Consider the following 27,516-nt stretch of genomic DNA (forward strand, 5'->3'; position numbering starts at 1 on the left):
TGTTTTTTAGTTTTCTAGGATATACTATACAAATGTACAGAAAATAGCCCAAAATTGTAAGAATCCTACATTGGTATCACTGTGGTTAAATACTTTGATAGAAACATATTAATTACATGCAGTGGTTGTATTAAAATATATCCACCAATTATGTTTTTTCTTAACATGTTTCTCAATTCATCCTACATCATGTATGATTAATGGAGCATGACTTCTATAGAGCATGGATAATCTACTAGTACATGTAAATTGGTGTGTTAATAATTTGGCATATACCTTTCCAGTTTGATGCTAGATTGGGTTTAAAAGCAATTAGTTAAATAGGATGCTGCGCCTGTATATTAAAGCAATGACAGGCTTTCACAGGAGACCAATTTCTTAGGCTCCACATGCAGTGCATGCTAGCTGTGTTAAAGAAGCAGTGGGTGTTAGCTAGACGTTATTACATGATACAAACCAGTCAATATATTTAGTAGTAAAAGAAACTTAACGGTAATCAAATATAGAAATATTGGTGGTAAGATGGAGAAATGTGATTACCGGTACGTAAAGTCCAAACATTTGATAGAAGGGTTGCTTAAAGTTCATTTTTGTTCTTGCTTTTCCCTTGACAAGCCTTTTTGTAAACAGTTGCCACTCTCTACCCTGGTACATGTTTATATCTACATGTATGTATCTACATGATGTCCTTATGTGTAGTCTACCTTGCAAGAAAATAAATTTCCATTTGCTTTCGCACAATAAAGGTGATATAAAAAAATTAGTTACAATTAAAGAGTGCCTATTTTGTGTCAACAGTATTTGAGTTATATCTATCAACTTGTGACATTTCCTTTATAAACTACAAATGAATGTCAACGGAAGAACTAAATTTACCCTATCTACAACCTATCATTACATTTTATGCTAGAAACCAAAGGGAGTTATCTCTTTTGATTTTACATCCTTCTGGTTCTAAACAGAAGATATGCACCTGTTAAGTACCATAGCCCTGGAAGTCCATCTACAACTATAGGTCAGGGTATCAGGGTCAAAGCACTTTATACAACTGTATACAGTCCCCTGCTTGACTGGCTTTGTTTACATGATCTGATAAAGAGCTTCTCAATTAGGAGAAGGTCCTTAAAGGGGAAGTCCGCCCTGATATTAAAATGGTTTTAAAGTGACTTGGTAACATTGTTGAAGGTTGATGAAAAAATTGCTTAGTATTTATATTAAATGTTACTTACTATATTCCTTCTACTGTACTAACCCTCTGACATGCAAAAAATATTGAACAAATTCTGAAACCACAAAGATATACATGGTTTTCTTTGAAGGCGTCGATGTACGACACCCTCTAACACTGATTAACAGTAAATTCTCCCAACCATTTTTGAATTTTCCAAACTGTTTTTCCATGAAAAAAAGACATAAAACTGGCTATAAAAAATCTGTGAACACTTAAATGTCTGGAATGGAATGTAGAGCCATTTTATTGGTTTGTGAGATTTCCATTCACCTAAAATGTAATTAAATTGAAATAATATAGTTGGGAGAATTAAGGAATCGATCAGATCAGTTTTTCCCAATTTGTACCATGAATAACAGTCCGTTTTCACTCAAATTTTCAGATTATCTTTAATTGTACATCTAGCATTGAAGTCACTACCTTAGCACCACTATCTCTCATCTGAACAATGTTACCAAGTCTCTTTAATAGAAATTGAAAAAATGAAGACAAAATAACTCAGTGAATGTTTGAGCGAAAATCGATTAAAAATATATAAAAAAGTTATGAATGTTCAAAGATAAGATCAATCAAACGCAAATTTGCAACTCTGTGACATACAAATAACACTCTTGCTAGGTGCCCACTGCCCTCCCATTTGTTGATTTTTGCTCTGTTTATAATTTTTTTTTTTTTTTCTGTTAAGAAAATGTTCAATCTTTCAATCACCATAAATATAATAATTACAAATATATGCTTTTATACAACCCCTGTATGAAACAAATCTATTCCATCATCAATAACTAAGAAAATGAAAGTTTATGAAATGTTTTGTACAGAGCAAATTGGAGAGAGATACTCGCTAATTGCGTCTCAGTGTTGCTAGTACATGTAATTTGTGTTTATCGGATATTGCTCTAACTTTCACTTATTTGTTTTTGTTGTTTTCTGCTTTTATCAAAACCAACTTACTATCAGGCTGTACTTCCTCTTTAAACCTCAGACTTGATTGGTTTATTGGTCCATGATTGGGTAGGCCATGTCAGATGACCGAACATGATAGGCAAATGAAGTACTAGTCTAATACTTCAAGCCAACTTCCATTAAAAACTGTCTACATTTTGTAGTCACAAAACTAGACACACAGCAGTACAGCGCCATAATTAAGACAACGATGTTTATGACAATCACATGGTAGTCAAATGATGAATCGAAAAGCCAAAGTATAATATTACAAATAAAATCTACTGATCTTTGCTTTATAGTTACTTAAACTGATCTAGAAGTTACACTAGAACCAAATATAATTTCAGCTAACACTCGGTAGGAAATACACCTTAGCTTTCTTCATGAAAATACTGGTTATCTTTTAACTACCATGAATACTGCATGCTATCCTGGTGAAAATTATTTGGGTAGCTTTCATCAAAGTATGCACAACATTACCCACAATTTTGTTGTGACGATTAATAACAACAGCTATCAAGAATATTTTCAATAACAAAAGTAAACTATATGATAAAGATAGTCCTTGAAAATAGAAAAAAATGTGAGCATTTTTTGTATCGAATGGCCACTGCAAGCAAAAATTAAAGGTATAGACCAGTTTTGGAAACGCCCCTCCCCCCCCACCCCCCTCTCAAAAAATGAAATGGAAGGTCTTATTACCAATCATGTGAGAGAATATGTTTTGACTAATACGTAATGATACAAATTTTGATACAAACCGCCTACTAATTGATATATTTGGAAAATTATTATATATTTCCGGACAGATATATCGCCCACGAGTTGCATAGTCTCATATTCATCTTTCTGTATACAGTGCTTGTAACTTTACCAAGACTGGGCCAAAATTCTTATAATTTTGATGATTCCAGAATCTTGCAGTACACACCAATGCTTACATGTATATGCTAGATGATCAACCTTTTTTGATCGATTCCACAACGTTTCTTTCACAATCCAATTGCATGACCAGAACTGGTATTTACCTTTAACATTTAATATAGTTTATAACAGTCAACTGAGTAACAATTATACATACAGACAGTGTACATGTATCTTGAAGATATATGTAAGTGTAAGAATCATTAGTATTGATCTACTAGCTTGATCTACTGGCTATATGGCCTACATCCAATTTGCTGTGAGCTAGATTTGTACACCCACTAATGTATTCCTATAAAATTGGGTGCAAGTGACTTTTGACTTACTGCACATAGAAACTGCGGACTATAACCCTAGACAAGTACATGTACTTGCATGCCATAAAACCCATAAGGCACATTTGTGTAGCTGATAGCACTCCACAAAAATAATAATAACATAATTGCACAAGATGCTTACCGATTCACTTCTGAGTTTGTCCTCTAGTGGTTTCCAGTCCTTTGTCTTAATACCCTCCCTGGTGAGTTCAACAAGTTCCCCTCCTCCTTTCAAGTTTACCAGTGAGTACAGTTGGAAGCTGTCCTGACTATTATCATCAACCTGCTTCCGGTTTCCATCATTATCATCAGTTGCAAGCTTTGTTTTCCTTGCTCCCATCCTTTCCTCCTTCTCAATGCATCACTATCGAATAAGATGCTGCTTAAGTCCAAATTGTCCAACTCAGAAAATACAGAATGCAAAGGTTTCTAATATTACTGTGCTTTTTACCAGCCTTCAGCCTTCCCTTCAGAGGTAATTTTCAGCTGTAAATAGATTACAAGGAAATACAGTTACATGTATATATTCAGTAAGGAATATTTCTAAATGACTATTCTATTCCTTGTTTACTTTCACTATATAGATTAGTTTATGTTACATACCGGTATATATACCCAGACTCGACTAGCACTTGTGCCAACTTCTGGTACCCCATTTAACAACAAAAATGTACACATACCCCATGTCCAGACACAACACTTTCCGTGATTAGGGATGATTAGTTATATCGTTGCGGGATAGTTATACTGTTTCGGGAAAGTTATACGATGAAATTGCATGTGTGGACGCTTACTAACGATACGTCGTATAACGAAACGTGGGTTTGGGCATCGTTTCGAACTAGAACTCAATAAAGAATCACGCTTAATCATGCTAATCACAGAAAGTTTTGACTGTGGACGTAACTAGTATAACTGGGCGGGGACCCACCGCAACAGAGACATGTATCAGAGAGTGATTTCAAGAAATAAACTTGATATAAAACAGAATCAAAAAAATATGTTATTATAATTAAACTCACTTTGCAAGATCACTTTGCAGGTATATCTATAAAAAATGGAGAAAAGCGAAATTGGGACCTGGGTATTTTTTGGCACTCACCAAAGACAGTAGCAAACTGGGCACCTATACGATGTTTCGTTATAGAGTTTCGGGATAACTTTCTCGTGTGTGTGGACGCCCTGGAATTTATACGATGATTCTTTATACAACGTTTCGTTATAGAGTTTCGGGATAACAAATTTTGTGTGTGGACACGCTGATACTCTTTTCTTTCACTATATGTAAAATAATGTTTATGTATAATGTTATTTATCTTGAGTTATATTTTTTTATTTTATGTGATCACGATTGATACATTATGTTTTACTTGTTCTTATTGTTAATAAAACTAAAACTCAATAGAGGGGCTTGATAATTTATCAATTCATATTGATTTAAAAACTGGGAGGAATATATATCGTATTCAAAAAAATGCATGCATCAAATAACTATACGTGTATATAAGTTAAATATTTGGAATAAGACTAACAAAGATTTTCAAAATCTTTAGTGCAAAAATCCAAGATTTCTAAAGCCTAGAAATTTCATGACCCAAAACAAGAAAATGAATGCTTCTTTTATAAAGTCTTTAATATGACTTCAAAATGGAAAAAAAGATGAAGAAAAGAAGGAGAAGAAGAAGAAAAAGATGATGATGATAATGAAGAAGAAGAAAAAGAAGATAATGATGATGATATAGAAGAAGAAGAAGAACAAGAAGAAGAACAAGAAGAACAAGAAGAACAAGAAGAAGAAGAGGAAGAAGAGGAAGAAGAAGAAGGAGGAGGAGGAGGAGGAGGAGGAGGAGGAGGAGGAGGAGAAGAAGAAGAAGGAGGAGGAGAAGAAGAAGAAGAAGGAGGAGGAGGAGGAGGTGATGATGATGATGATGATGATGAGTAAAAACAACAAAAAAAAAAAGAAGGAACAAGAACATAAAAGGAGGACATAAAGAAGTGGAAGATGAAGTAATAGAAAAAACAAGATGAAACAAAAAGAGGTAAAAGAATGAAAACTAAATTAAAATAAGTATTTTTTTAAAGGAAAAGTGAAGAATAAAAATAAAGGATGAAAATATTGATGACAATATTGATGAGAAGAAATTAATACAATAATGATAATTATGATGACAATATTAAAAAATAATAATAATGATATTAGATATTGAAAAATGATAATAGTAGTAATAATAATATTAGGCCTAATAACATAACAAAAACAATTACAATATCAAGAATCATAATGATAATAATAGTTATAATAATAATAACAATATATGATAATGATAATAATGATGATAATACTATTAAATATAGTATTTACATATCATAAAAAAACATAGCTGGAGTGAAGACGGTTTTGGTATTCAAGGTATTCAAGGTATTAATTTGGATGCACAGATACAGCATGTGTAAGATTGATAATATATGGATTATACTCGGTTCATAAATGTAAAAAAAGAATTATTGGTAGGCTTACCTAAAAATCATATTAATATACACAGATACAAATGTAAAATATTAATGTTGAAGACAGACCTGATTAGGTTTATGCTTTAGCTTTACTAAAATCAATCTGAAACTGAAAGTACTGTGCAGTGTCTACCGTGTATATTTGAAACTACTGAAAGTAATTTTGGCATAATAATAATACACGTTATTTCTCACTCGTCATGTCGGCCTTCACACGTATGGTATTCTTTTAATAATTCTCACCTCTTGTATCAGCGTAGTTAACTCAGTGGTTGTAATATCTCTTTGGTCAGATCCTGTAGAATTAATATCGCGAATTACCTGTTCCACTACCTTCAACAGATGAGACGGCCCAGTCGGTATGTGTACAATGCCTCACCTGAATGAATTGATGTACAATGAATGCACTGGTAATGGTTTGTTCGGTGTTTGAAAGCGACGACTTGTATACCATATGAGCATGGAGCGATCCCGGTAAAGTCAGTCTGAGAAGATTCGCTCTTGCGCAGCGTACAGCGTACACCCCGCTGATTGAATAGATGTAAAGTGAACACAGAGGACCCCTGGCTGGTCAAAGGGGGCTTGACAACGGCATAATCAGCTAGCAACAAGCCTGTGGATAGCAACGCCTGTCCCGTACACACGCCACGCGTATACATAGTCAGAGATAGAATGTTTTGGTAGCGGACGCCGATTTCGCTCTATTATTACTATATTAAAATCGCTTAAATTATAGATATTTTGTTTTCTTGAAGGTGTACCTACTGGAAATCTTGTCAATATGATGAACACAACTATGTCAAACTCCACGACGTGGAATATAAATCGTAGGAGAGACTTTGCAGAACTCAAAGAAGGCACACAAGTACCCGGGTAAGAAAATTATACTAGTGTCTTGTCAAGTAGCTATATGCGGTACAGATAAGCTTAGTACATGAACATGTATATTCTCATTTGGAGATATTAATGAGTATGTCATACATTGTATGTTCCATTGTGCTAACTGACATGATGCAATAACAATATTAATTATATACTGATTATGAGTAACAACATGTTCTAAAGTGTATTTATGTTTTAGTGACGTTATACATATATATAACTATTCGTTATGGGATATTTCACTGTGATTGTGAATAGATTGTGTTATAATCATGATAATGTTTGTCTGAAAATTTCATGCTGCATTTATCAACAGCAAAACAAAACGGTTTGCCCAAGTATAAAAGTATTATGTGTTGGAACTCCAGAATTGCAGTTGTGACCCCAATAAATTATTGTAGTAAAAATGTAAGACATGGATATTGATCTGTATGTATTTACTCTTTTTCCTTCAAAAACATGTTCATGTTTATGTTTACATTCATTCATCACATTTTAGCAGGGGCTGTAAAGCAACTTTCAAAGTGGGGGGAGGCCGGGCACCAATAACAAAAATGATACTTCTGGAAAACAAGAGCACCTAGCTACAAGGGGCAACCTCACCCCGGGGGAGGGGGGTACTCAGATTTAGTTTGGATGGGGGTGTGCTGCTCAAGCCTTGAAACCCTTCCCATTTTTAAGGGTCATTTTTTTTTTAAGGAAGGCCCTTTTTTCACAATTTTGGAGTTTTTACACTCAAGATACATGTACTTCTTTAACATCATACATTGATGATGGTCTGAAGATCTATTTGTGAGCAATGCAAAAACTGTAAGATTAGTGAGGTGGCTGTAGCTTCGTTTCCGAGAAACCTTCTACAGGGTAATGATTAACGTAGTAAACGCACTAAACTGAATCATTCACACAAGACGCAGTCTCTGCAGTATAAACTAGCTCGTGCCTTTATTCAAGTCTAAACATCGACGACAGTCTCAATAAATCCAGAACAAATGTAGAAACGTGTAGTGGTAGTGATGTCGATAGTATATGGCGATAGTGATGTCTATAGTATATCGCGATAGTGGATGGTGTCGTGGCAATAGTGTCGTCGATCGTACTGATAGTGTGGTTTACTGTTAAGACACAAATAAACAGTATAATAAGTCAACAATAGATACATCATCATACAGTGAATATAATGCAATAATCATGCTGTTAATAATAGTTATGCTATTACATAACTCCTGATATAAACTTCTCATATTCAAGTAATGTACATGCATCTTTGTAGAAATGCAACAAGTTCCAATGATCATTAAATCCCTCTTAATATCCCTTAGCTCAAGCTATCACTGCCAATTAAACATGCAATACATATATACAGTCTAAAGTTTTGCCTAACTGTAAGACAAAGAAACAAAGCACTAATCAGTGCAGTGCGCTTGAGTGCACAGTGCCCTAATTTGGCTGCACTCTCTGGGTCTTGCATTTACCCCTCACACACACCCTACTAAACTACATGTATATCAATCATACATGCTCTGCACACAGCTGTGTGTGTGTGCGTACACTAGAGGCTATATGCCTTGGTGAACAGAAACTTTCCAAACTCCAAACTAACTTTAACTCTTCTATATACAACTTTCCTCCTATTAATATAGCAATCAACTACTGGGTATGAAACTACAATTATTACTGTTTCAATCATATGTACAAACTCATTATAACTTGAGTAAGAATGACTTATAGAGCAACATATATTCTGGTAATATATCAGCTAACGAATACATGCTACAGTATACTAGCATTGTATTATATACAACATAATGAACCAAGAACAAAGGATTGGCACACAAATTACTTTCTTCTTACAGGTTTGTCTCCTGTTTCTCACAATGTATGTAACCTAGATTCAGTATACAAGAATATATGAACAAGCAATATATTGACTTACCAACTGTTAAATATCCCGGTTCTAATAGATGAATACAATGAAAGATCCTCCAAACTTCACACAATTCTAAATTGAGTTGCTAACTCCTTTCCTGTGTAATTCGGTCTGCACTGTAGGATGTTGCATGCATCCCATGAGATGCTCTACAAGCCAAGTTTATGCAAATTAGCCCTAAACAAACACCCCACTGGACCCTGGGCTGTTCCATGAACAAACAGGGGAACTCTGTTACATAATCTCAGAGGGAAAGGAGAACTTGTTTGTGAATACATGATTCAATTTCAATATAACATGCTTATGACGCTACATCACCGGCCCCAAAATGAGCTAACTACCAGTTACTCATTTCTCTATACATTACACATGAATGATAGCGGCATAAATCAGTCTATAAGTATGGTAAACTTCAATGCACGTAATTAAACATAACCAAATAAATCATCAACATTATGGATGGAATGCATGCTAAATTACCTTAGCACGTAAATTCAAATATGAATGACTTTCATGAATAACATAAAGAAGTACAATTTGTATCGTTCAATCAATCAACAAATCAGCAATATGAAACGTTCTCTAAAATCCTACAAATCATAAGGATTTATATACTTCTAATAAACACTTGATGTCTAGATAACTCTCAATATCAGGCATATATATTGTACTTCAAATATTGGATTGGACAAACTATTGAGCAGTGTCCTTTCCTGCTTCTAGGAGACAGAGTTTAGATATTGGTCTTTTGTAGTATTTTGACCCGACTCTCACTTCTACCTGTCTGACACGTCCGTGTCTGTCAGGATATGTCGCTGTGACCTTTCCTAGTGGCCATTTACCGCGAGGCGAGCTATCATCGGCTACAAGGACCAGGTCGTCTGTCTGGAAATTCCTCTCAACTCTAGTCCATTTTTGTCTCTGTTGCAAGAGGGGGAGATATTCTTTTATCCACCTCTTCCAGAATTGGTTAGCCAAGAATTGGACTTGACGCCATCTTCTCTGTAAATAGCTGTCTTCCTTCGTAAAGGTTCCAGGTGGCAGAGAGGGATTCTTCCTCAGCAAGAGTAAGTGGTTCGGCGTCAAAGGTTCCTCGTCTCGAGGATCAAGGCTCAGTTGTGTCAAAGGTCTTGCATTTAATATTGCTTCTACCTCTGTCATCAATGTCGTGAGTGTTTCATCGTTGACCAGCTGCTGTTTGAGGAGACTTCCGAGGATTCTTCTGATAGATCTTATCATTCTCTCCCAGGCTCCTCCCATGTGACTAGCGCCTGGTGGGTTGAACTCCCATGCTATCCCCTTCTGCATAAGAAAGAGGTCAACCTTCTTTGAGTTCAGTTTGTCTAAGCCTTCCTTGAGTTCTCTGTAGGCTCCTTTGAAGTTTGTTCCATTGTCGCTCAAGATCTTTTCTGGACTGCCCCTCCTGTTGATGAACCTTCTTAGCGCATTTATGAAGGAGTCTGTTTCCAGTGAGTTGGCAACTTCGATGTGTACTGCTCTGGTAGCTAAACATGTAAATACACACCCATATCTTTTCACCTCACTCCTGCCCTGTTTGACATAGAATGGTCCAAAGAAGTCTACACCAGGGTTGGTGAACGGTGGGTGGTCTGGCGTCACTCGCTCTACTGGCAAGTCCGCCATAAACTGCCGGCCTCTTGCTGAATTCCTCTTCTTGCATTGGAAGCAGTTACCTATGACTCGTCTGACAGTGGCCCCGCCCTTGAGGATCCAATACCTGTCCCTCAGTGCAGTCCACGTCATGCCTGCTCCTGAATGGCCGACCTCTTGGTGGTAGTACATTACCAACAACTTGGTCACGTGGTGATCGTGTGGCAAGATGAGAGGGTGCTTCATCTCGTCACTGATAGGGGCCTTGGTCAGTCTCCCTCCTACTCTCAACAACCCATCCTTCATTACTGGGGTTAACTTAGAGAGGGTGCTTGCTTGTTGAAGTCTGCCGTTATTTCCCTTGTCATTCGTTGCAATTGGGAAAGCTTGCCTCTGGACGTGCTTAATGACTTCTCGCTCGGCTGCATTCAACTCCTCGAGCGTCAGGTCTCCTTTCTTCAATGAGGCTATACCTCTGCTGACTCGAAGCTTGAGGTAAGTCTTGTATCGAAGTATCCATGCGACACCTCTCTTCAGTCGTTGCCATGTTGAATACTTGGCCATGAGTCTTTCCAAGATGTCCTCGGACATTGTTGCAAACACTTGCTTCTTCTTGACTTCAGGAACGAGAAGATCCAGTGTTGTTGTATCGGTCTTCACTAGACTTGGAGGGGAGACTGGCCACTCGCGTTCTTCCTTAACCAGGAAGCTTGGTCCTTGGAGCCACCTTGCTAGTTTTCCTGCAGGCATGCCCCTCGATCCGTCATCTGCAGGGTTAGCGTGAGTACTCACATGTCTCCACTGAGACCTCTCACTCATGGATTGGATCTTGGCTACCCGGTTAGCTACAAACGTCTGAAATCGCCTACTCTCGTTGGAGATGTACTGTAGAACTGATGTCGAATCTGTCCAGTACGTGGTGTTCCTTAAGGGCAACCTGAGTTCCTCCTTGATCGTCTGACCAAGCTTAACTCCCAGCGCAGCCGCTGATAATTCCAGTCTTGGAACAGACATCTTCTTGAGAGGACATAGTCTTGTCTTGCCCATCACGAATGCGCAATGTATGCGATCGTCTGTGTCTGTGACCCTCAGGTATGCGCATGCAGCATATGCTCTCTCTGAAGCATCACAGAAGATATGGAGGTCGTAGCTGGGATCAACAAACCCTGTTGGTTTGAAGCACCTGTCTATCTTTACTGATGACAACTCTGGTAGTTCTGATAGCCAGGACGTCCACCGCTGTAGCTCATCTTTCCCCACTGTCTCATCCCAGCCTAGTCCTTGGGCACAGAGATCCTGCAACAGAATCTTTGCGTTTAAGCTGAAGGGAGCCACAAATCCCAATGGGTCGTATAATGAGCTTGTTGCGGACAGGAGGCCTCTTCTGGTAGTTGGTACATCCTTAGGTGATACCTTGAACCCAAATGAGTCTGAGTTCATGTCCCACAGAACTCCAAGAGTTCTCTCGATTGGTAGGTGGTCAAAATCCAAGTCTACAACTGACGCTGCCCGTTCTGTTGAAGGCACTGCAGAGAGAACCTCTCTGTCGTTGCTGACCCACTTTGTAAGCCTGAATCCACCTCTCTTCAGGATCTCGCACAGCTGGGACACCAGTCTCTTTCCTTCCTCTCTTGAGGAGATGGACTTCAAACAGTCGTCGACGTAGAAATTCTCCAGGACTGTCTGGGAAACTTCAGGATCAAAGTCCTGCTGGTTGTCTTCTACCGTCTTGCGTAGTGCGAATCCAGCACAACTTGGAGATGATGTGGCTCCGAAAAGATGAACTAACATCTGGTATTCCTTGGGAGTCTTATCCAGGTCTCCGTTGTCCCACCATAGGAATCTCAAGGCTCCAGCATCCCTTGGTGTTACCCGGACTTGATGGAACATCCCTTCGATATCTGCTACAAGGGCTATCCTCTCTTGCCTGAATCGTAGGAGGACTCCAACCAGACTGTTCGTGAAGTCTGGTCCACTCAGGAGTTGGTCATTGAGTGACCCATTGCAGAACTTCGCCGCACAGTCAAACACGATCCTGACCTTATTTGGCTTCATTGGGTGTCTAACGGGATGGTGGGGAAGATACCAGACAACTTCATCGCCTTGTCCATTAACTTCTTGTGCGAATCCCTTGGTAATATATCCTTCCATTGTTGTCATGTACTGGGTATGTAGTATCTTGTCGTTCCCAAGCCTCTTCTTTAGTGACTGGAGTCTTGACTCTGCCATTTTCTTGTTATTTGGAAGAGATGGGGGGTATTTCCTCCATGGCAGTCCTACTTGGTAGTGTCCATCTACCATTCCTACTGTCTCATCCATTGTCTTGCGGGCCCTCTTGTCTTCTACCGAATCAGCGAGCCGTTCATCTCTGAAGGCATGGTCGACCTCCCAGAACCTCTGCAGCTGCTGTTCTAACCTTTCTTCATGCTTGGTGAAATTCACGCTGTATGGAGCATCGGGTGCAGAGGTCATGGTTGGTCCCATGACTGTCCATCCGAGTAAGGAACGTACCGCATACGGTTCCTTCCTCTTTCCCCGTCGCTGATCTATCACCCAGAAGGCCTCTGGAGTATCACTTCCGATAAGGAGACGTACCTCTCCTTCATCAATTCTAGGTAGATGAACTCCCCTCAGATGTGGCCATCTGTTTAAGTCCTCGTCGGTTGGAATGCATGATTTGGATATAGGCAGTTTGTCAACTGTCCATACCTTTGGTAGATCGATGCTCTCTCCATCAGAGACGTTCTTCACCGTCAGGCTAACTTCAAGACCCTTCCTTCTCAAACCAGCCTTGTTAATGGTGGTGAGTTGGAATTCCTTGTGGGCTCCTTGGACCCCTAGCTCCTCAACAAGCCGCTCATCACAAAGGGATACGTCGCTGCCCTCGTCTAGCAGTGCCCAAGTTTCTAGCTCTTTGTCATTCCCTGCTACCTTCACTGGCACCACTCTAAGGCACACTTTGCGACGTGTTGAGAATGTGCTGTTGCACTGGCCTTGAACGTTCTCGTTGTCTTCAGCAATAGCATGATTGGTGTTGACGCTGTTACCGGCCCCACTGGAGTCTCTAGGGCCCCTAGGATTGTCTTCCTTTGAGCGATATTGTGGCTGGGTCGCCTTTTCCCACCTAGGAGGATGTAACAGGGTGTGATGCTTCCTGGTACATCCCTTCTCCTCACAATTGGATCTGTCCATGCATCCCATGGCCATGTGGTGGGGCAGGAAGCAGTTGTCACACAACCCAACTTTCCTGACGGTCTTCCTTCTTTCCTCAAAGGACTTCTCCTTAAAGATCCCGCACTCTTTCAGGTCATGTTGCCTTGTGCAACATGGGCAACCCTTAGCCGGTTGACGGTCTTGGCGAAGCGTCTTGTACTCTCCTTTACTTTGAGTAGTGAGAGTCGTTCTCCTCGTATCGGGTTTCGGCCTTCCACCAGATTTATCTACCTTCACGCTGGAAGATCTCCCAATGTTCTGCCCAAACATGTTGTTAGCAAGCTTGGCTGAATTCTCAATGAACTTGGCCATGTGTTCAAAGGAAGGAACTGTGCTGCCCTCCATCATCTGGTGTGCCTTGCTCGCCCACTGGGATTGAAGATGTACGGGCAACAGCTGTTGGATATGGAGTAGATTGTTGGAACTGTTCATGTCCGCAGTATACCCCATCTGTCCCAGCACCATTTGACATCTCTGCATGTCTCTGCATAGGTCCCACATAGCAGCACCATCGTTTGGTCGCAGGGGAGCCCGGTTTAGCACCTTCTTCATGTGTGCGGTGGCGACGACGTAAGGCTGTCCGAACTGCTCCCTCAGTATTCGTCTAGCCTCTGCGTATCCTTCACTTGGAGCCATCATTACACAGTTCTCGATGCTACTTCGAGCTTTGCCGGAGCAGTACTGGACCAGGTAGGTTAACCTTGCCCTGTCATCGGTGACCTTGTCTGCGATGTTGACCTCAAAGCTGTTGATGAAGCTCCTGTATTCTATGGGATTACCACCAAATGTGGAGAGATCGGGTTTGGGTAAATGAACAGCAAGGTTAATGGCATGAAACATTTGAGACATATTCAAATCCTGAACATTACTTTTACATGAAACATCATTAGTGGCATTTAACTTACATTCTTCCCACACTGGTGCATTAGGATTCAATCCAAATTTGTGTACAGGATTGTTATGTTCACTTACATGTACATCTAACACTTCATTCTTTACCAGAGGATCCTTTACACTATTACCCTCATCAAAGATTTCTTCTTCAAGCAATCTAGCTTCTGCTTCAGCGTTCGTTATCTCATTGTCTATCTGCATTGTAGATAATTGTTCATCCAGTTTTAACTGTACTCGTTTGAGCTCTTGAGCTCTTACTAACTGTTCTTTTTTGAGTCTCGCTAGCTCAGCTCTGACCTTGGCGTCCCTCAGTCTTGCAGAGGATGATGAACTTGTGCTGCTGTGCTTCGAAGACCTACTTCTCCTCGACGCCGATGACCTTACGGAAACCTTATCTGCCCCCGCCTCGTCTAGTTCAGTCGTCGGGGACTGCCTCTTCGTAGCCTCAGCATCCCACTCCATCATTCGCTCGTCGAACTCAGCCTTGTTGCTCTCATGCGACTCAAATTGTTCCTTCGATGCAGCCTTATCGTCCTTAGACAACCTTTTGTAGCATTCGCTGAATTTATGTTGATACAGCAAAAATGTACCCTTTAGCTGTCCATACTTCCGCCTGGCTGCGTTAAGATTGTCGTAACTTGACATCATAACTTCAAGTTCCTTGTATTGCTTTGCCAGATTTCCAACATAACCCTGGCAAGACCGTTTCAGAGCCGTGACTTCATCACGCTCCTCCTTCTGGCGGCTTATCTCCATCGAAGCTTCACGTATATGTCCCTCTGATTGACTATAAGAAGGAGATTCACGCGCTTTCTCCGATGGCTTGTCCTTCAATGCGTCATCCATTATTGTCGCGAACTCATTCACGATGATAAAAAGTTGTAAACTGATGTAGCTTCGTTTCCGAGAAACCTTCTACAGGGTAATGATTAACGTAGTAAACGCACTAAACTGAATCATTCACACAAGACGCAGTCTCTGCAGTATAAACTAGCTCGTGCCTTTATTCAAGTCTAAACATCGACGACAGTCTCAATAAATCCAGAACAAATGTAGAAACGTGTAGTGGTAGTGATGTCGATAGTATATGGCGATAGTGATGTCTATAGTATATCGCGATAGTGGATGGTGTCGTGGCAATAGTGTCGTCGATCGTACTGATAGTGTGGTTTACTGTTAAGACACAAATAAACAGTATAATAAGTCAACAATAGATACATCATCATACAGTGAATATAATGCAATAATCATGCTGTTAATAATAGTTATGCTATTACATAACTCCTGATATAAACTTCTCATATTCAAGTAATGTACATGCATCTTTGTAGAAATGCAACAAGTTCCAATGATCATTAAATCCCTCTTAATATCCCTTAGCTCAAGCTATCACTGCCAATTAAACATGCAATACATATATACAGTCTAAAGTTTTGCCTAACTGTAAGACAAAGAAACAAAGCACTAATCAGTGCAGTGCGCTTGAGTGCACAGTGCCCTAATTTGGCTGCACTCTCTGGGTCTTGCATTTACCCCTCACACACACCCTACTAAACTACATGTATATCAATCATACATGCTCTGCACACAGCTGTGTGTGTGTGCGTACACTAGAGGCTATATGCCTTGGTGAACAGAAACTTTCCAAACTCCAAACTAACTTTAACTCTTCTATATACAACTTTCCTCCTATTAATATAGCAATCAACTACTGGGTATGAAACTACAATTATTACTGTTTCAATCATATGTACAAACTCATTATAACTTGAGTAAGAATGACTTATAGAGCAACATATATTCTGGTAATATATCAGCTAACGAATACATGCTACAGTATACTAGCATTGTATTATATACAACATAATGAACCAAGAACAAAGGATTGGCACACAAATTACTTTCTTCTTACAGGTTTGTCTCCTGTTTCTCACAATGTATGTAACCTAGATTCAGTATACAAGAATATATGAACAAGCAATATATTGACTTACCAACTGTTAAATATCCCGGTTCTAATAGATGAATACAATGAAAGATCCTCCAAACTTCACACAATTCTAAATTGAGTTGCTAACTCCTTTCCTGTGTAATTCGGTCTGCACTGTAGGATGTTGCATGCATCCCATGAGATGCTCTACAAGCCAAGTTTATGCAAATTAGCCCTAAACAAACACCCCACTGGACCCTGGGCTGTTCCATGAACAAACAGGGGAACTCTGTTACATAATCTCAGAGGGAAAGGAGAACTTGTTTGTGAATACATGATTCAATTTCAATATAACATGCTTATGACGCTACAGTGGCATTGTGACAAAGTAGCATGTTAAACATGCATTTCACATCAAATTCTGCATTTTAATGAAATACAGGTCAGTGGGTATCACCAGGCGCAGGCGCGTAGCCACGGGGGGGGGGGGGGGGGGGGGGGGGGGGGGGGGGGGGGGGGGGGCGCACGTTCCCCCCTAAAATTTCCAAGATCGGTTTAACTTTTTTAGACCCCTTTTTTTTTACCTCGATCGATTACATGTATGTGCCCCCAAACGTCGAACTCTGGCTACGCGCCTGGGTAACACACAAGCTGTACTACTCTGACATAATGTATAATGGCAGCTCCACTGGGAGAATAGTGAGCAAGGAAGCTGCAAAATTGCTTTACTTGCTAAATAATCAAATGAGACTAACTTTAAGATTTTTTAACTGGCTCATAAGCTCTATTAAGGCTATCAGCTAAAGATTATTGGATTTCATTTACCTTTAAAAGAAGGGCAAGAAGCACTTATTAGAAAGGAATGGGTAACATGGGCACTCTTCAAAGTAAAAAAGGTCTCTCATAAGATTTAAATATGGTCACGTATCAGAAGTGAAAAGGGGCACTTATAAGATGGGGGATATGATTGCTTATTAAGAAGAAAAAAAGAGTCATTTATTAGGAGTACACGGGGGCAATTTTTCAAAGTAGAAAGGGAGATTTTAGGGGTACTTGAAAAAGTGGGGTAGCCCCTCCCAATTGAGCACTATCTCTGCAATTTCAACAACTACAATACAACTTAATGGAATATATATATTATATTAATTTCTTTAATCTTGTTGCCTTTACAGCTACTGCGGATACATCGAGCAGTACAAGTACCATGTTGGAGATACATATGGAAATGCAACCAACAGACTGGAGAATGTGAGAGAAATATAAAATTATTTGAATTCATGTTTCATTCTTTTCTTCATGTTTAGTTAATTTCTATTTGGTATTTGATGTTTAATATCACTCTGGAAACAGATATATCCATCATTATTTGAACTATAGATGATTACAATGTAGGTGCCCATATTTATGCCATCCATAGCAGGCAGATCATGTTTTGTGAAAGCGAAAAGTTGGGGAGGGGGGGATGGGGATGATTCTGAAGAAGAAGACAAATTGACAAGGAAAAAAGTTACCACATAGTAGGTCATGACTTAGACAAAAAAGTTTCTGAAAAATTGAAATGGTAAAAAAAATGACAAAACTCCAGTTGATATTCTATTCCCTAAATGATCAAATTTTCTTTTGTTGTTTGTGTCCAGAGACGTGCAAACCGTCATCCCATTATATCATCATGGCCAAACAACTACTTTGATGCCTCCAGCAAACATGTTGGGACTGGGCTGACTGCTGCCACCACGCTAAGTGGGGAGAGAAGGCCTATACAGTTACCAAGATCTAACGGAGACAACAAACTCACAGAGAAGATGGTGCCAGGCTACACAGGTATAACAACCATCTTTATATAAAGACCAGGGGGGGTGTTTCACAAAGTTCCTAAGTAGAACTTAACACTAAGTTGGACTTAACATTTATGGAAAGCCATTTGCATCTATGAAAATATTTTGTAAAAGTTATTTTAAAAGGCATAAAATGGTGATTCAAATCATTCATATTTTCTATTATCATGGAACATGTCATGTTCTTGATGTGGAATTTATGAAAAGTCTAAAATACTTGAAATTTTGCTTTTGAATATATTTCATTATAAGGCTACAAATGGCTATCCATAATATTTAAATCCAACTTAGAGTTAAGTTCGACTTAGAATCTTTGTGAAACACCCCCCCTGGAGTGGTATTCTGAGATTCAAATTATCTTAGTGATATAAAGTACCCTTAAAATCTTTCTTATATCAGTATTCTGAGAATCATTAGGCCAAATAACAAAAATTAAGTTTTTCTCATCCCCGCCCGCCACCTTTTTTTACTATTTACTATTCAGAAGAAAAACAGCCCCCCCCCCCCAAAAAAAAAAGCCTTAAGTGATACAAATCGTTTGTTTTTGTCAAACATTGCATCAGTATACTCACATAGCACAATATCTGTGAATAAATACTGGTAGGCTTGGCTAGCTATAACAAATTGCAAAATAGTAAATAGTAATGCCCTGCCTCCTCCTTTTTTTTTAAAGTCCAGTTAGTTTTGTTATTTGGCCTTATCGCAAGGATTTATTTTACTAAGACATGCCCATTTGTGATGCGATAACCTCAGAGAAATGTTAGATTTTACTCCTTTTATGTTCAGCCAAAAGAGATCACGTTCTGCCGGCCTCCTAGAAAATATTGTTATTATTATTATTGTCTTTATTAATAATGATCGTGTTGTTGTTCTTATAAATATTGTTGATAGTATTACATTTATTGTTGTTATCAGTAGTAGTAGTAGTATTAGTATTATTATTATTAGTAGTAGTAGTATTATCATTATTATTATTAACATTATTGTTATTATTATTTGTATTATTATTATCATCATTTTTATTATTATTACTACCGAAATTATTATTATTATTAATATTATTATCATTAATATTGTTATTATCATTATTATTAATATTATTATTATTATTTACAATGGAAAAGAGGGGAAGAATGAAAAAATAAGAGATAAGCGAAAATGCTAAAGAGACAAAGAGAAAGAACAAGGGAAATGCTCTCGGCGGTCTCGCCTGCATTACGCAATTCAATATGATGAAAAATTGAGGTTGGGACGTTATTCATAGGCAGGGTGGCCCATTAGCAGGCCCCCCCCCCCAATGAAATCCTCTAAATATAATCAGCATTTTGAAGTGAATATTGACCAAGGTCATTGGAAGAATTATTTACTATAATTTGTACCAAGATTAATAACTTTAACGGAACATAAAAAAATAACAACATTTTTTTTTTTTTTTAAATCCTCACATACTGACCTAAAATGACCTTTGACCTTGACTTTGTGACCTGGAATTTGCGTCATAAGATTTGTGATACTTGATAACCCTTGTGTACAAGTTTCATGGAATTTGAACAAACACTTTTGAAATTATGCTTAAATTTCAAAATCTTGATGTTGATGCCACAAAAGAGTCTAAGTATGTTGACCTGAAATGACCTTTGACCTTAATTTAGTGACCTGAAATTCTACTCACATGATTGGGAATACTTGATAACCCTTTAGTCAATTTTTTTTCATTGAATAAGAACTTATACATGTACTTTCAAAATTATATTAAAAATTCAAAAACTTAACCTGAGGTTAAGTTTTCGATGATGATGCCGCAACATAGTCTAAGTCTTTTGACCTTGATTTTGTGACCTGAAATTCTGCTCACACAATTGGGAATACTTGATGACCCTTTAGTCCAAGTTTCATTGAATGAGAACTTATAATTTCAAAATTATATTAAAAATTTAAAAACTAAACCTTAGGTTAAGTTTTTGATGTTGACGCTGCCGTCGCCGTCACTGGAAAAGCGGCACCTATGTCTCGCTTTTTGCTACGCAGGCGAGACAAAAATGGAATAGGAATGGAGAAAATATTGTGAAAGAAAAGGGTATGAGGAAAAAGATATATTTACATATTTATTACCTCTCTCCACGCTTTGACAGGCTACATCCCCAGGATGCCTTTCAAGTTTGGAAATACCTACAAGGAGGACTGTGATGTCTGTATTGATGATTTCCTCCACACTACCAAAGAACACGACACCAAGATCAAGACCCTGAAACAGACAGTGGTCCAGTCAAGACCTCTCCAACCCAAGAGGGATGAGAAGGTGGTCATTAAGGCTCTAAACTTCTACCGAGATCAAAACCCTGGAAAGGTTTTATTAGGTAAGAATTTTATATTGTCTTGTTTCATTTTGCTCCATACCATTTTATAACAAAGAACTCTTGTGAGTTCAAAGCCAATGCTTCATAAAATCTGGCTACATGTATGTACTCCAAATTACTTTTATGCTATTTCACTTACTATCATATTATGGAAATAGAAATATTACCCCACTGTGTTAATATGATAATACAGTATAATAATATTAACAATAATATAATGTGCCAAATTAGTCAAGAAATAGAAACAAAACACTCACTTAGAATCCAAGAACATGCATGAATGCATATAATGCTTCAAAATATTTTCAACAGTTTAAAATAGTTACCCGTATCATCATGGATGTAATCATTCTTGTAATCTACTGTACATCACTGATTTTACCAACAGAAATTTCTTGAAGATGGGTGCCAAATTGTTATTCATGCTTTCACCCAGGTTGATATTTCCATGAATCATATTCTCATTTCGTCACATTTTGTGTTATTTCTGTGTTTAATTATATCAATAGACGACAAGAGAGAATCGAGGGAAGCTCCCATTCCAGGTTACAAAGGCTTTATACCAAGACAAGGTGTGACTGAGCTAGGTCTAGGAGCAAGGTATAATGAGATGTGTGACAAATCACTCAATGTATTCTATGATGAGACAGACAAGCATGCAATCATCTCCAAGCCGGGGTATGTTCCAAAGTAAGTACACTTCAGTTTGACTCTTTCTTTGCTTGTAATAACTGTATCTTGTTCTGTTCATGTCAATCATCAGGATGCACTGTAATTGTAAAATTTTCAAACTTTCTAATATTATTACATGACACCTTGTCACATTTTCATAGTGTACTTAAAGGGCAACCCAACCCCTGGAATTAGTTTTTCTGTATGAAAGCAGAAAAATACGATAAAAACAGAATGACGAAAGTTTGAATAAATCAAACAGCTAGATAATAAGAAAGTTATGAATGTTTGGAATATGAGATCAATTTGTCTATGCGAATCTCAAATTGACAGTTTGGTATTAAAGTAGATTGTGAAGTATAACAGATATCTCTCCTGTTTGTTGTGTACAAAAACATCTTAACTTTTCTTCTACGTGCCTTCTCCCTTGGGGGCAGTAGTCAAAATATATTATGGAAGCATATTATCATAGGTCCTCTTTCCTCCCAAGTCATACATTTTTTAGAAGAAGAAAAAAAATGGAAATTTTAGTTGTACAGCAAAGAAATATCATGTAAATGACTAAATCTGTCTATTTGAGCTACCCTTTTCATTTCCATCAAAATCTCAGTCATCCAAGGTCATGGTTATGCTAGAATATGGCTGTTGCAATGGTAACTTGTATAATTTCAGTAGTTAACATAAATTTCTAATGAGAAAAACATTAAAAATACATGTATCCATTTCATGCTTAAAATTGTAATACTTTCTATGCCAGAACATTGTAGTTGCTATGGCAACAACCTGGTAGAAATTTTCTAAAAGTAGCTCGCTGTAGAATTTGTTTCTCATATGAATAGATTGACTTTCACTCATAGAACATCAGTTTGCTGTGTAAAGACAATTTTGATGTGCCTTCACTGCAGTACCTTTTACTGAGATAGATTTTAAGTGAAGTTTTTTTTTATTATTTAGTTTAGTGTCAAAAATTTATCATTAATCTTAGAGGAATTTTAGCTATATTATCTTAAGTATCCAAACGAAAAGCTTAAATTTTCTCAGTTTTATTCAATAAATTAAATTGAAAATTGAGGATTTAGGCTAAAATGCGTCACAAGGGCTTTTCCCTAGGCTGTCAGTGCAAATATTCTCATCTCAAACTACATTTATTTCATATCCTTGACATCATGTTTTTTTTCTTCATTTTAGGACTACTGTCCCTAAATTTGCTGGTAAGGCCAGTTTGCAGCTGACAAAAGATGATAAGAGTACCTTGATGCAGAGGAGACTCTACAAAGATATTGGCATGGTACCCAAGTACACAGGATACCTTCCACGTAAGTATTCCTACAGAGGATTCTAGGATGATTGCTTCTTAGGTTCCCCACACCAACTCAAACAACTGCATCCTGTAGTCACTCTTTATGCTACTTGTACAATATTGTAGAACAGCATAAACAAACCAATGTACCAAGTGCCCATACTTATGTAGCTATTCCACGACATGTTCACTGTATTTTTCCATTACATGTTCATCCTGTTCTTTTTTAAATGTACATGTTGATATTTATCATTTTTACGCCTTGTATTACTATATGTATTTAATTTTAAATGCTTTCTGTTATTATATTCAATAAATAAACTTAATAAAGTATGTGATAACAAAAAGTAATAGTAGCAGTGGTGGTAGTATCATTGTCATTATCATCATTGTCATCATCATTATCATCATTATGCAAATCGATACATAGTAATGATTATGTAAATATCAAATAACTAACACAAAAATAAATTGGAATCAATTATTTTAAGAAAAAAATTGCATTCTACTGGGTGATACATTAAATACTTACGATTTTCTTTTCTTTGACAGAAATCCGTTACCGATTCGGTCATACTTATGGTGATGCGTCCAGATCTCTTCCTGTGTGTAGTCATGGACAGTCCAACTATGGTGAACATCTACAGACACTTCAACAATCTGCTTGATCACCAGGAAGCAGTAGTGCTATGTCTTAATGTCAGCCTTCCACAGAGTCAGCCGGCCTCCAAGATGGATCATTCTTCGACCCGAAGCTGTGTGATAATTTTAAAGAACTTTACCTCCTAACAGCATATGCAAACATCTTTCAGGGGTCAAAAGATGTGTCGTATGTTGGCTGGTTGCTGACTTTTGGGAGAAGAAATGTATTTGTTCAATGTTTTGTGAACTTGCTGAACAAGGTCCAGAAGTTGTGAGAACTTGTACAAGAGATTCACAGAATTGTTTTATGATTTTTGTTTAATGTGTTCCTCTTCTCTCCTTCTCTCTATCTTCCCTCTGTATCTCTCAATCGCTCAACATGTCTTAATGATGTTGTCTTCTTCTTCTTAAAGCCCTCTCTGTCTCCATTATCTTTTCATTCCATTCTTCACAGGCACCCTTTATATTCCCTAATAATAACACTCTTCCTCTCCCTGTACTTCTGACTAAATACTTGACAACTGCAGTGCAGATTGTCACATACTAAACTTTTTTTAATGTGGATGATTGCTAAAATTGTTAATATGGAAAGAGCACAGCCTTTCAAGTTAAAACAAAGACAAAATTATGTACATGGCCCCTCCAACCTCTAAATTCATGTTGACTAAGAGTCAGATTACTTCATACAAAATCTCTAGATTTCCATGGGACAATCTAATATGCTTCACCTACAACATGAAATTGTGTTGTATAGGCAATATGTACTGCTGGCCACAACCTATGATTTTTGAAAAATTGTTTTACTCGTAACAATTATGTAAGAGACAAACTTTTCTTGATATTTGACATTTTCAGTGCTAGTTTGTGTCAAAGAAGGTTAACTGATAATCCACTTATTTTCATGGAAAACGATGCATTGGAAGTTTTAAAAGGTTGTGAGATTGAGACAATTCATGCAAATATAATGCTACTCCTGCTACTGCCTATGTTATAACATATTTGATAATCTTTTCCCTATAATTTCCTGTCTTCAAATGATAGGCCAATCTTATTTCATTCAATATGTAACTTTTTATTTTTTGAAATATCCTTTATATATTTATAAGCTTTAATTATTAGGATGTGGTAATTAAAGCCCCTCTGTCCTACTTGTAGCTACTTGCTCCCTCTATATAGAAAACTTCCCCAATCAGTGCCTGTTGATCCCCCATGATCCTCTTTTTCTTATGTTAGTTGAGAGCTGAGTTAATGAGATAGCCCCCTGTCAGTGACCTCGCTGTGTGGTCTAATCCCTTCAGGCCCAGTAGTAATGACGGTCTTTAAGAGATATTGATTAAAACAACACACTATTCCAAAATTAAAGACCCCAAAATTGTAATTTAATTTGGTGCACATCTAATCTAAGAACAAACTAAGACCATCATACAGGGTGTCAAGATTGTTTTTAACAATTCTAATTTTATGAGTTTTCTGGGCACACTTCATGTAATATGCATATTCAACTTCATTTGAATGTTGGCTCTCTATACATGTTGTCTGAGGGGCAGATATATATGCAAATAAGTGCAAAGAAGTCAGTATTATATCTCGGTTCTGTATCTTGACCTGTCAAAGTGATAAAATAAAAAATAAAACTTAAATCATAATTTGCATAGAATATCTGCAATTTTGGATGTGGAACTGGTCAATGCATTCCTCTTTCATTTATTGAGCTCATGATGAATTAACAAAATATAAAATAATGATATTTTTGTATTTGTTTTGCTGACTAATAAAGTTTATATGTTTTCCACTGATAATTTGTATGCATTTTAAATGAAATTTCAGCTATAGTTCAGCACTTTATTTGTACATCCAAATATTGCATACATTGCATACATCATTTTAGAAATGTTCTATTTTCCTGAATTATTGTAATTTATGTTAAGTTTTGTTTTCATTTCTTACTGCTGTCCCAAATATTCATACCTGACTTCATGTACACAGCACTAAAAACACACAAAATGATGCATGATAAAAGGTATTCATTGAAACATTCCATGATTTTCCATCAATAAAAAGAGTACCTAAATTTGCTTTATTTTACATACTCAAAATGCTACATTAATCTCTTGAAGGAAACTATAAGTTGTATTGTAAACATGACTATATCTTTCACTAAATGGTAGTACATTTTTTTAAGCAGACATTCAAAATTATGTTTTACAACTTCAATTTACTTCTCCTAGATTTCTTTAAAAGGAGTATATTGGTTTTGCCATTCCACAATATTCACCCATGGTACAAGCATTCTGTACTGTATGTCACATGTTGTGCTTTAGGAACTAATTTTACATGAGGGTTTTATATACAATATTTGAAAATAATGGCAGAGGGGGGCAGAAAAATTGTGAGGATAGTCCATGTGATAAATGTCAAAAAAAAATTACAAAAGATTTAAGAGGAAGCTGAGTTCTGTAAACTTTCTAATCTTTTATTTTTGTGCAGAAGAATATCATACTAGAACTGACACATGCCAAGGATTGTTTGTAATGTCATATGAATTCCAAATGTAACTAGAAATAGTTTAAAACTTTGGACCAATCTTTTAAATGCTACAGTTGAGTGAAATTGTTCACATGTTTACGATTCAAATCCATACAATTATTATCATGTAATACACAATCAAACTTTCATATTAACTTCTAGGCTGTTAATGTAAGAATTCAAATTACAAAGCAGTACTAAACTCTATTTTCAGGCTTAAGAGTAATACATGTTATACAATACTAAAAAATCACAGTTCACATCAAACTATGATATGAAAACATAAACAGACAAAGAGTCTTGTAAAAATATAGCATGGTAAATACAATAAAGAATCGGTGGTACATGTTTTGAAAAATAACTCTGTTTATGAACCAATAGAGACACTAATTTGAGTTATAACATTGTATTAATCCAGCCTAACGTTACATATATATATTTCAGATATGACATAATGTGCAGCATTTCTTACCAATGAATACATACAATAGCATCTCCAAATGATTTTGAATTGTACTATTTAAATTGCTGGTCAATTTAGCAGTGGTCATTCAGGCAAAAAAATTCTATTTCTTCCTGTACTTATGTAAATATGGATTGTTGTAAATGATGTTTTTATGTAGAGTGCCAGCAACTGATTATTGTTTCTTCAAATGCCTATTTAATTTTTGCCTTAAATTCTCTGTAGAAGTTTTACACAAATAATGTTATTTTGCTGTTGACAACACACATTCTGTAAATGAGAAATATATTCAGGTTTGAAATAATAAAGTTACAAAAAGTCAAATGCTCTGTTTGTTGAAGATTCTTTCATTACTTGTATGTTTTCATGAAGGTAAATCAGTCTTTGTATTGCTTATGCTGGATTATTTTTTACTGTGTAAAATTATTGCAATTTACAAATGGCAAAACAACTATTTTACATCTTCTTTAATAACCTCAGACAAAAATTACAACTACAAGTTAGCATATTGAAGAAAACAGAAGCATCTAGCTATTCTGTTTAGGTGGGTTGACATAGTGCTCCTTAATTCATTATACCAGAATTACAAGCAGCAGTATTTCATGAATATACTTTGTCACACAAACAATAAAATGAATTCATACAAAAGAGAAACGGAACATTTTCAAACCTTAATCTACTTTGCAGTTATAAAATATGCAATAATAATATCTGCAATCCAACAGCAATTATTCCATTCTTTCCCTGATACCAAAATAATCTTTTGCAAATAATCAATAATTACAAGCAGCATACACACAAAAACCAATGCATTCTACATATAATAAAAGAGTTATATATTAATGTCATCCTGAAAATAATTTCAAAATATATTAACCTGAGTAGGTACCCACACATGAATACAACTTGATTATGAAACTTGTAAAAGACACATGTTTTCATTCAAAAGTACTATGTACATTGATTATAATACTCCCTATTTTACCCACATATTACATTCTGTCAGTCATCACATAAAACATGACTAGATATATAAAATTATATAGTACTATATACAGGAAGGAATTAAATTTACTCTTTTAATTCAGTTGTTTTTCTGGCTTCTTTTCAAAATAATCTAGTAGAGCACAATATTACTCAATGACAATACATGGTATAATAAGAGAACAAGAAATTGCATATATTTCACCTAGGTGCAGCAACTTCACATTTGATAAAGTATCTATTTCAGTTCTTCTTTTTTGTTAACTTGAAGTTTTGCAGCAGCCTTCCATGTGAATTCCTCTCCCTGCAGCATTACATCCTTTCCCACAAGTCACTGCTTTTTTTCCTTTAC

General features: G+C 36.9%; 3 protein-coding genes across 4 annotated transcripts in view; 1 reads left to right on the plus strand and 2 right to left on the minus strand.

Annotated features, from left to right (window-relative positions):
- The window catches only part of LOC115918652 (transient receptor potential cation channel subfamily V member 5-like), a 28,050-nt gene extending 21,679 nt beyond the window's left edge, over window positions 1-6,371 (minus strand). Inside the window, exons 1-2 of the mRNA XM_030985967.1 lie at window positions 6,172-6,371; window positions 3,560-3,903 (exon numbers count right to left, since the gene is read on the minus strand). Of these exons, the coding sequence (XP_030841827.1) occupies window positions 3,560-3,757 (198 nt within the window). The 5' untranslated portion in view covers window positions 3,758-3,903; window positions 6,172-6,371. The remainder of the gene's footprint in view (window positions 1-3,559; window positions 3,904-6,171) is intronic.
- A 183-nt stretch (window positions 6,372-6,554) lies between these two features.
- LOC115918640 (protein FAM166B-like) lies at window positions 6,555-26,504 on the plus strand. 2 transcript variants are annotated; one of them, XM_030985662.1, is made up of 7 exons: window positions 6,555-6,801; window positions 17,558-17,633; window positions 18,023-18,206; window positions 20,353-20,577; window positions 21,087-21,267; window positions 22,438-22,565; window positions 23,102-26,504. In XM_030985662.1, exons 1-7 carry the CDS (start codon window positions 6,710-6,712, stop codon window positions 23,215-23,217), a joined length of 1,002 nt encoding a protein of 333 aa, XP_030841522.1. In that variant the 5' UTR covers window positions 6,555-6,709; the 3' UTR covers window positions 23,218-26,504. The 2 variants fall into 2 exon arrangements, with proteins under 2 accessions (XP_030841522.1, XP_030841523.1); XM_030985663.1 differs by having other exon boundaries at window positions 21,087-21,255.
- Window positions 7,729-12,467, minus strand: LOC115924052. Its single transcript, XM_030985661.1, has 2 exons — window positions 8,744-12,467; window positions 7,729-7,922 (listed from the first exon to the last, which is right to left on the minus strand). Exon 1 carries the CDS (start codon window positions 12,401-12,403, stop codon window positions 9,431-9,433), a length of 2,973 nt encoding a protein of 990 aa, XP_030841521.1. The 5' UTR covers window positions 12,404-12,467; the 3' UTR covers window positions 7,729-7,922; window positions 8,744-9,430.
- Window positions 26,505-27,516: the final 1,012 nt, after the last annotated feature.

Source organism: Strongylocentrotus purpuratus, unplaced genomic scaffold (genome assembly GCF_000002235.5).
Source record: "Strongylocentrotus purpuratus isolate Spur 01 unplaced genomic scaffold, Spur_5.0 spur5_scaffold_15, whole genome shotgun sequence".
Taxonomy (NCBI): domain Eukaryota; kingdom Metazoa; phylum Echinodermata; class Echinoidea; order Camarodonta; family Strongylocentrotidae; genus Strongylocentrotus; species Strongylocentrotus purpuratus.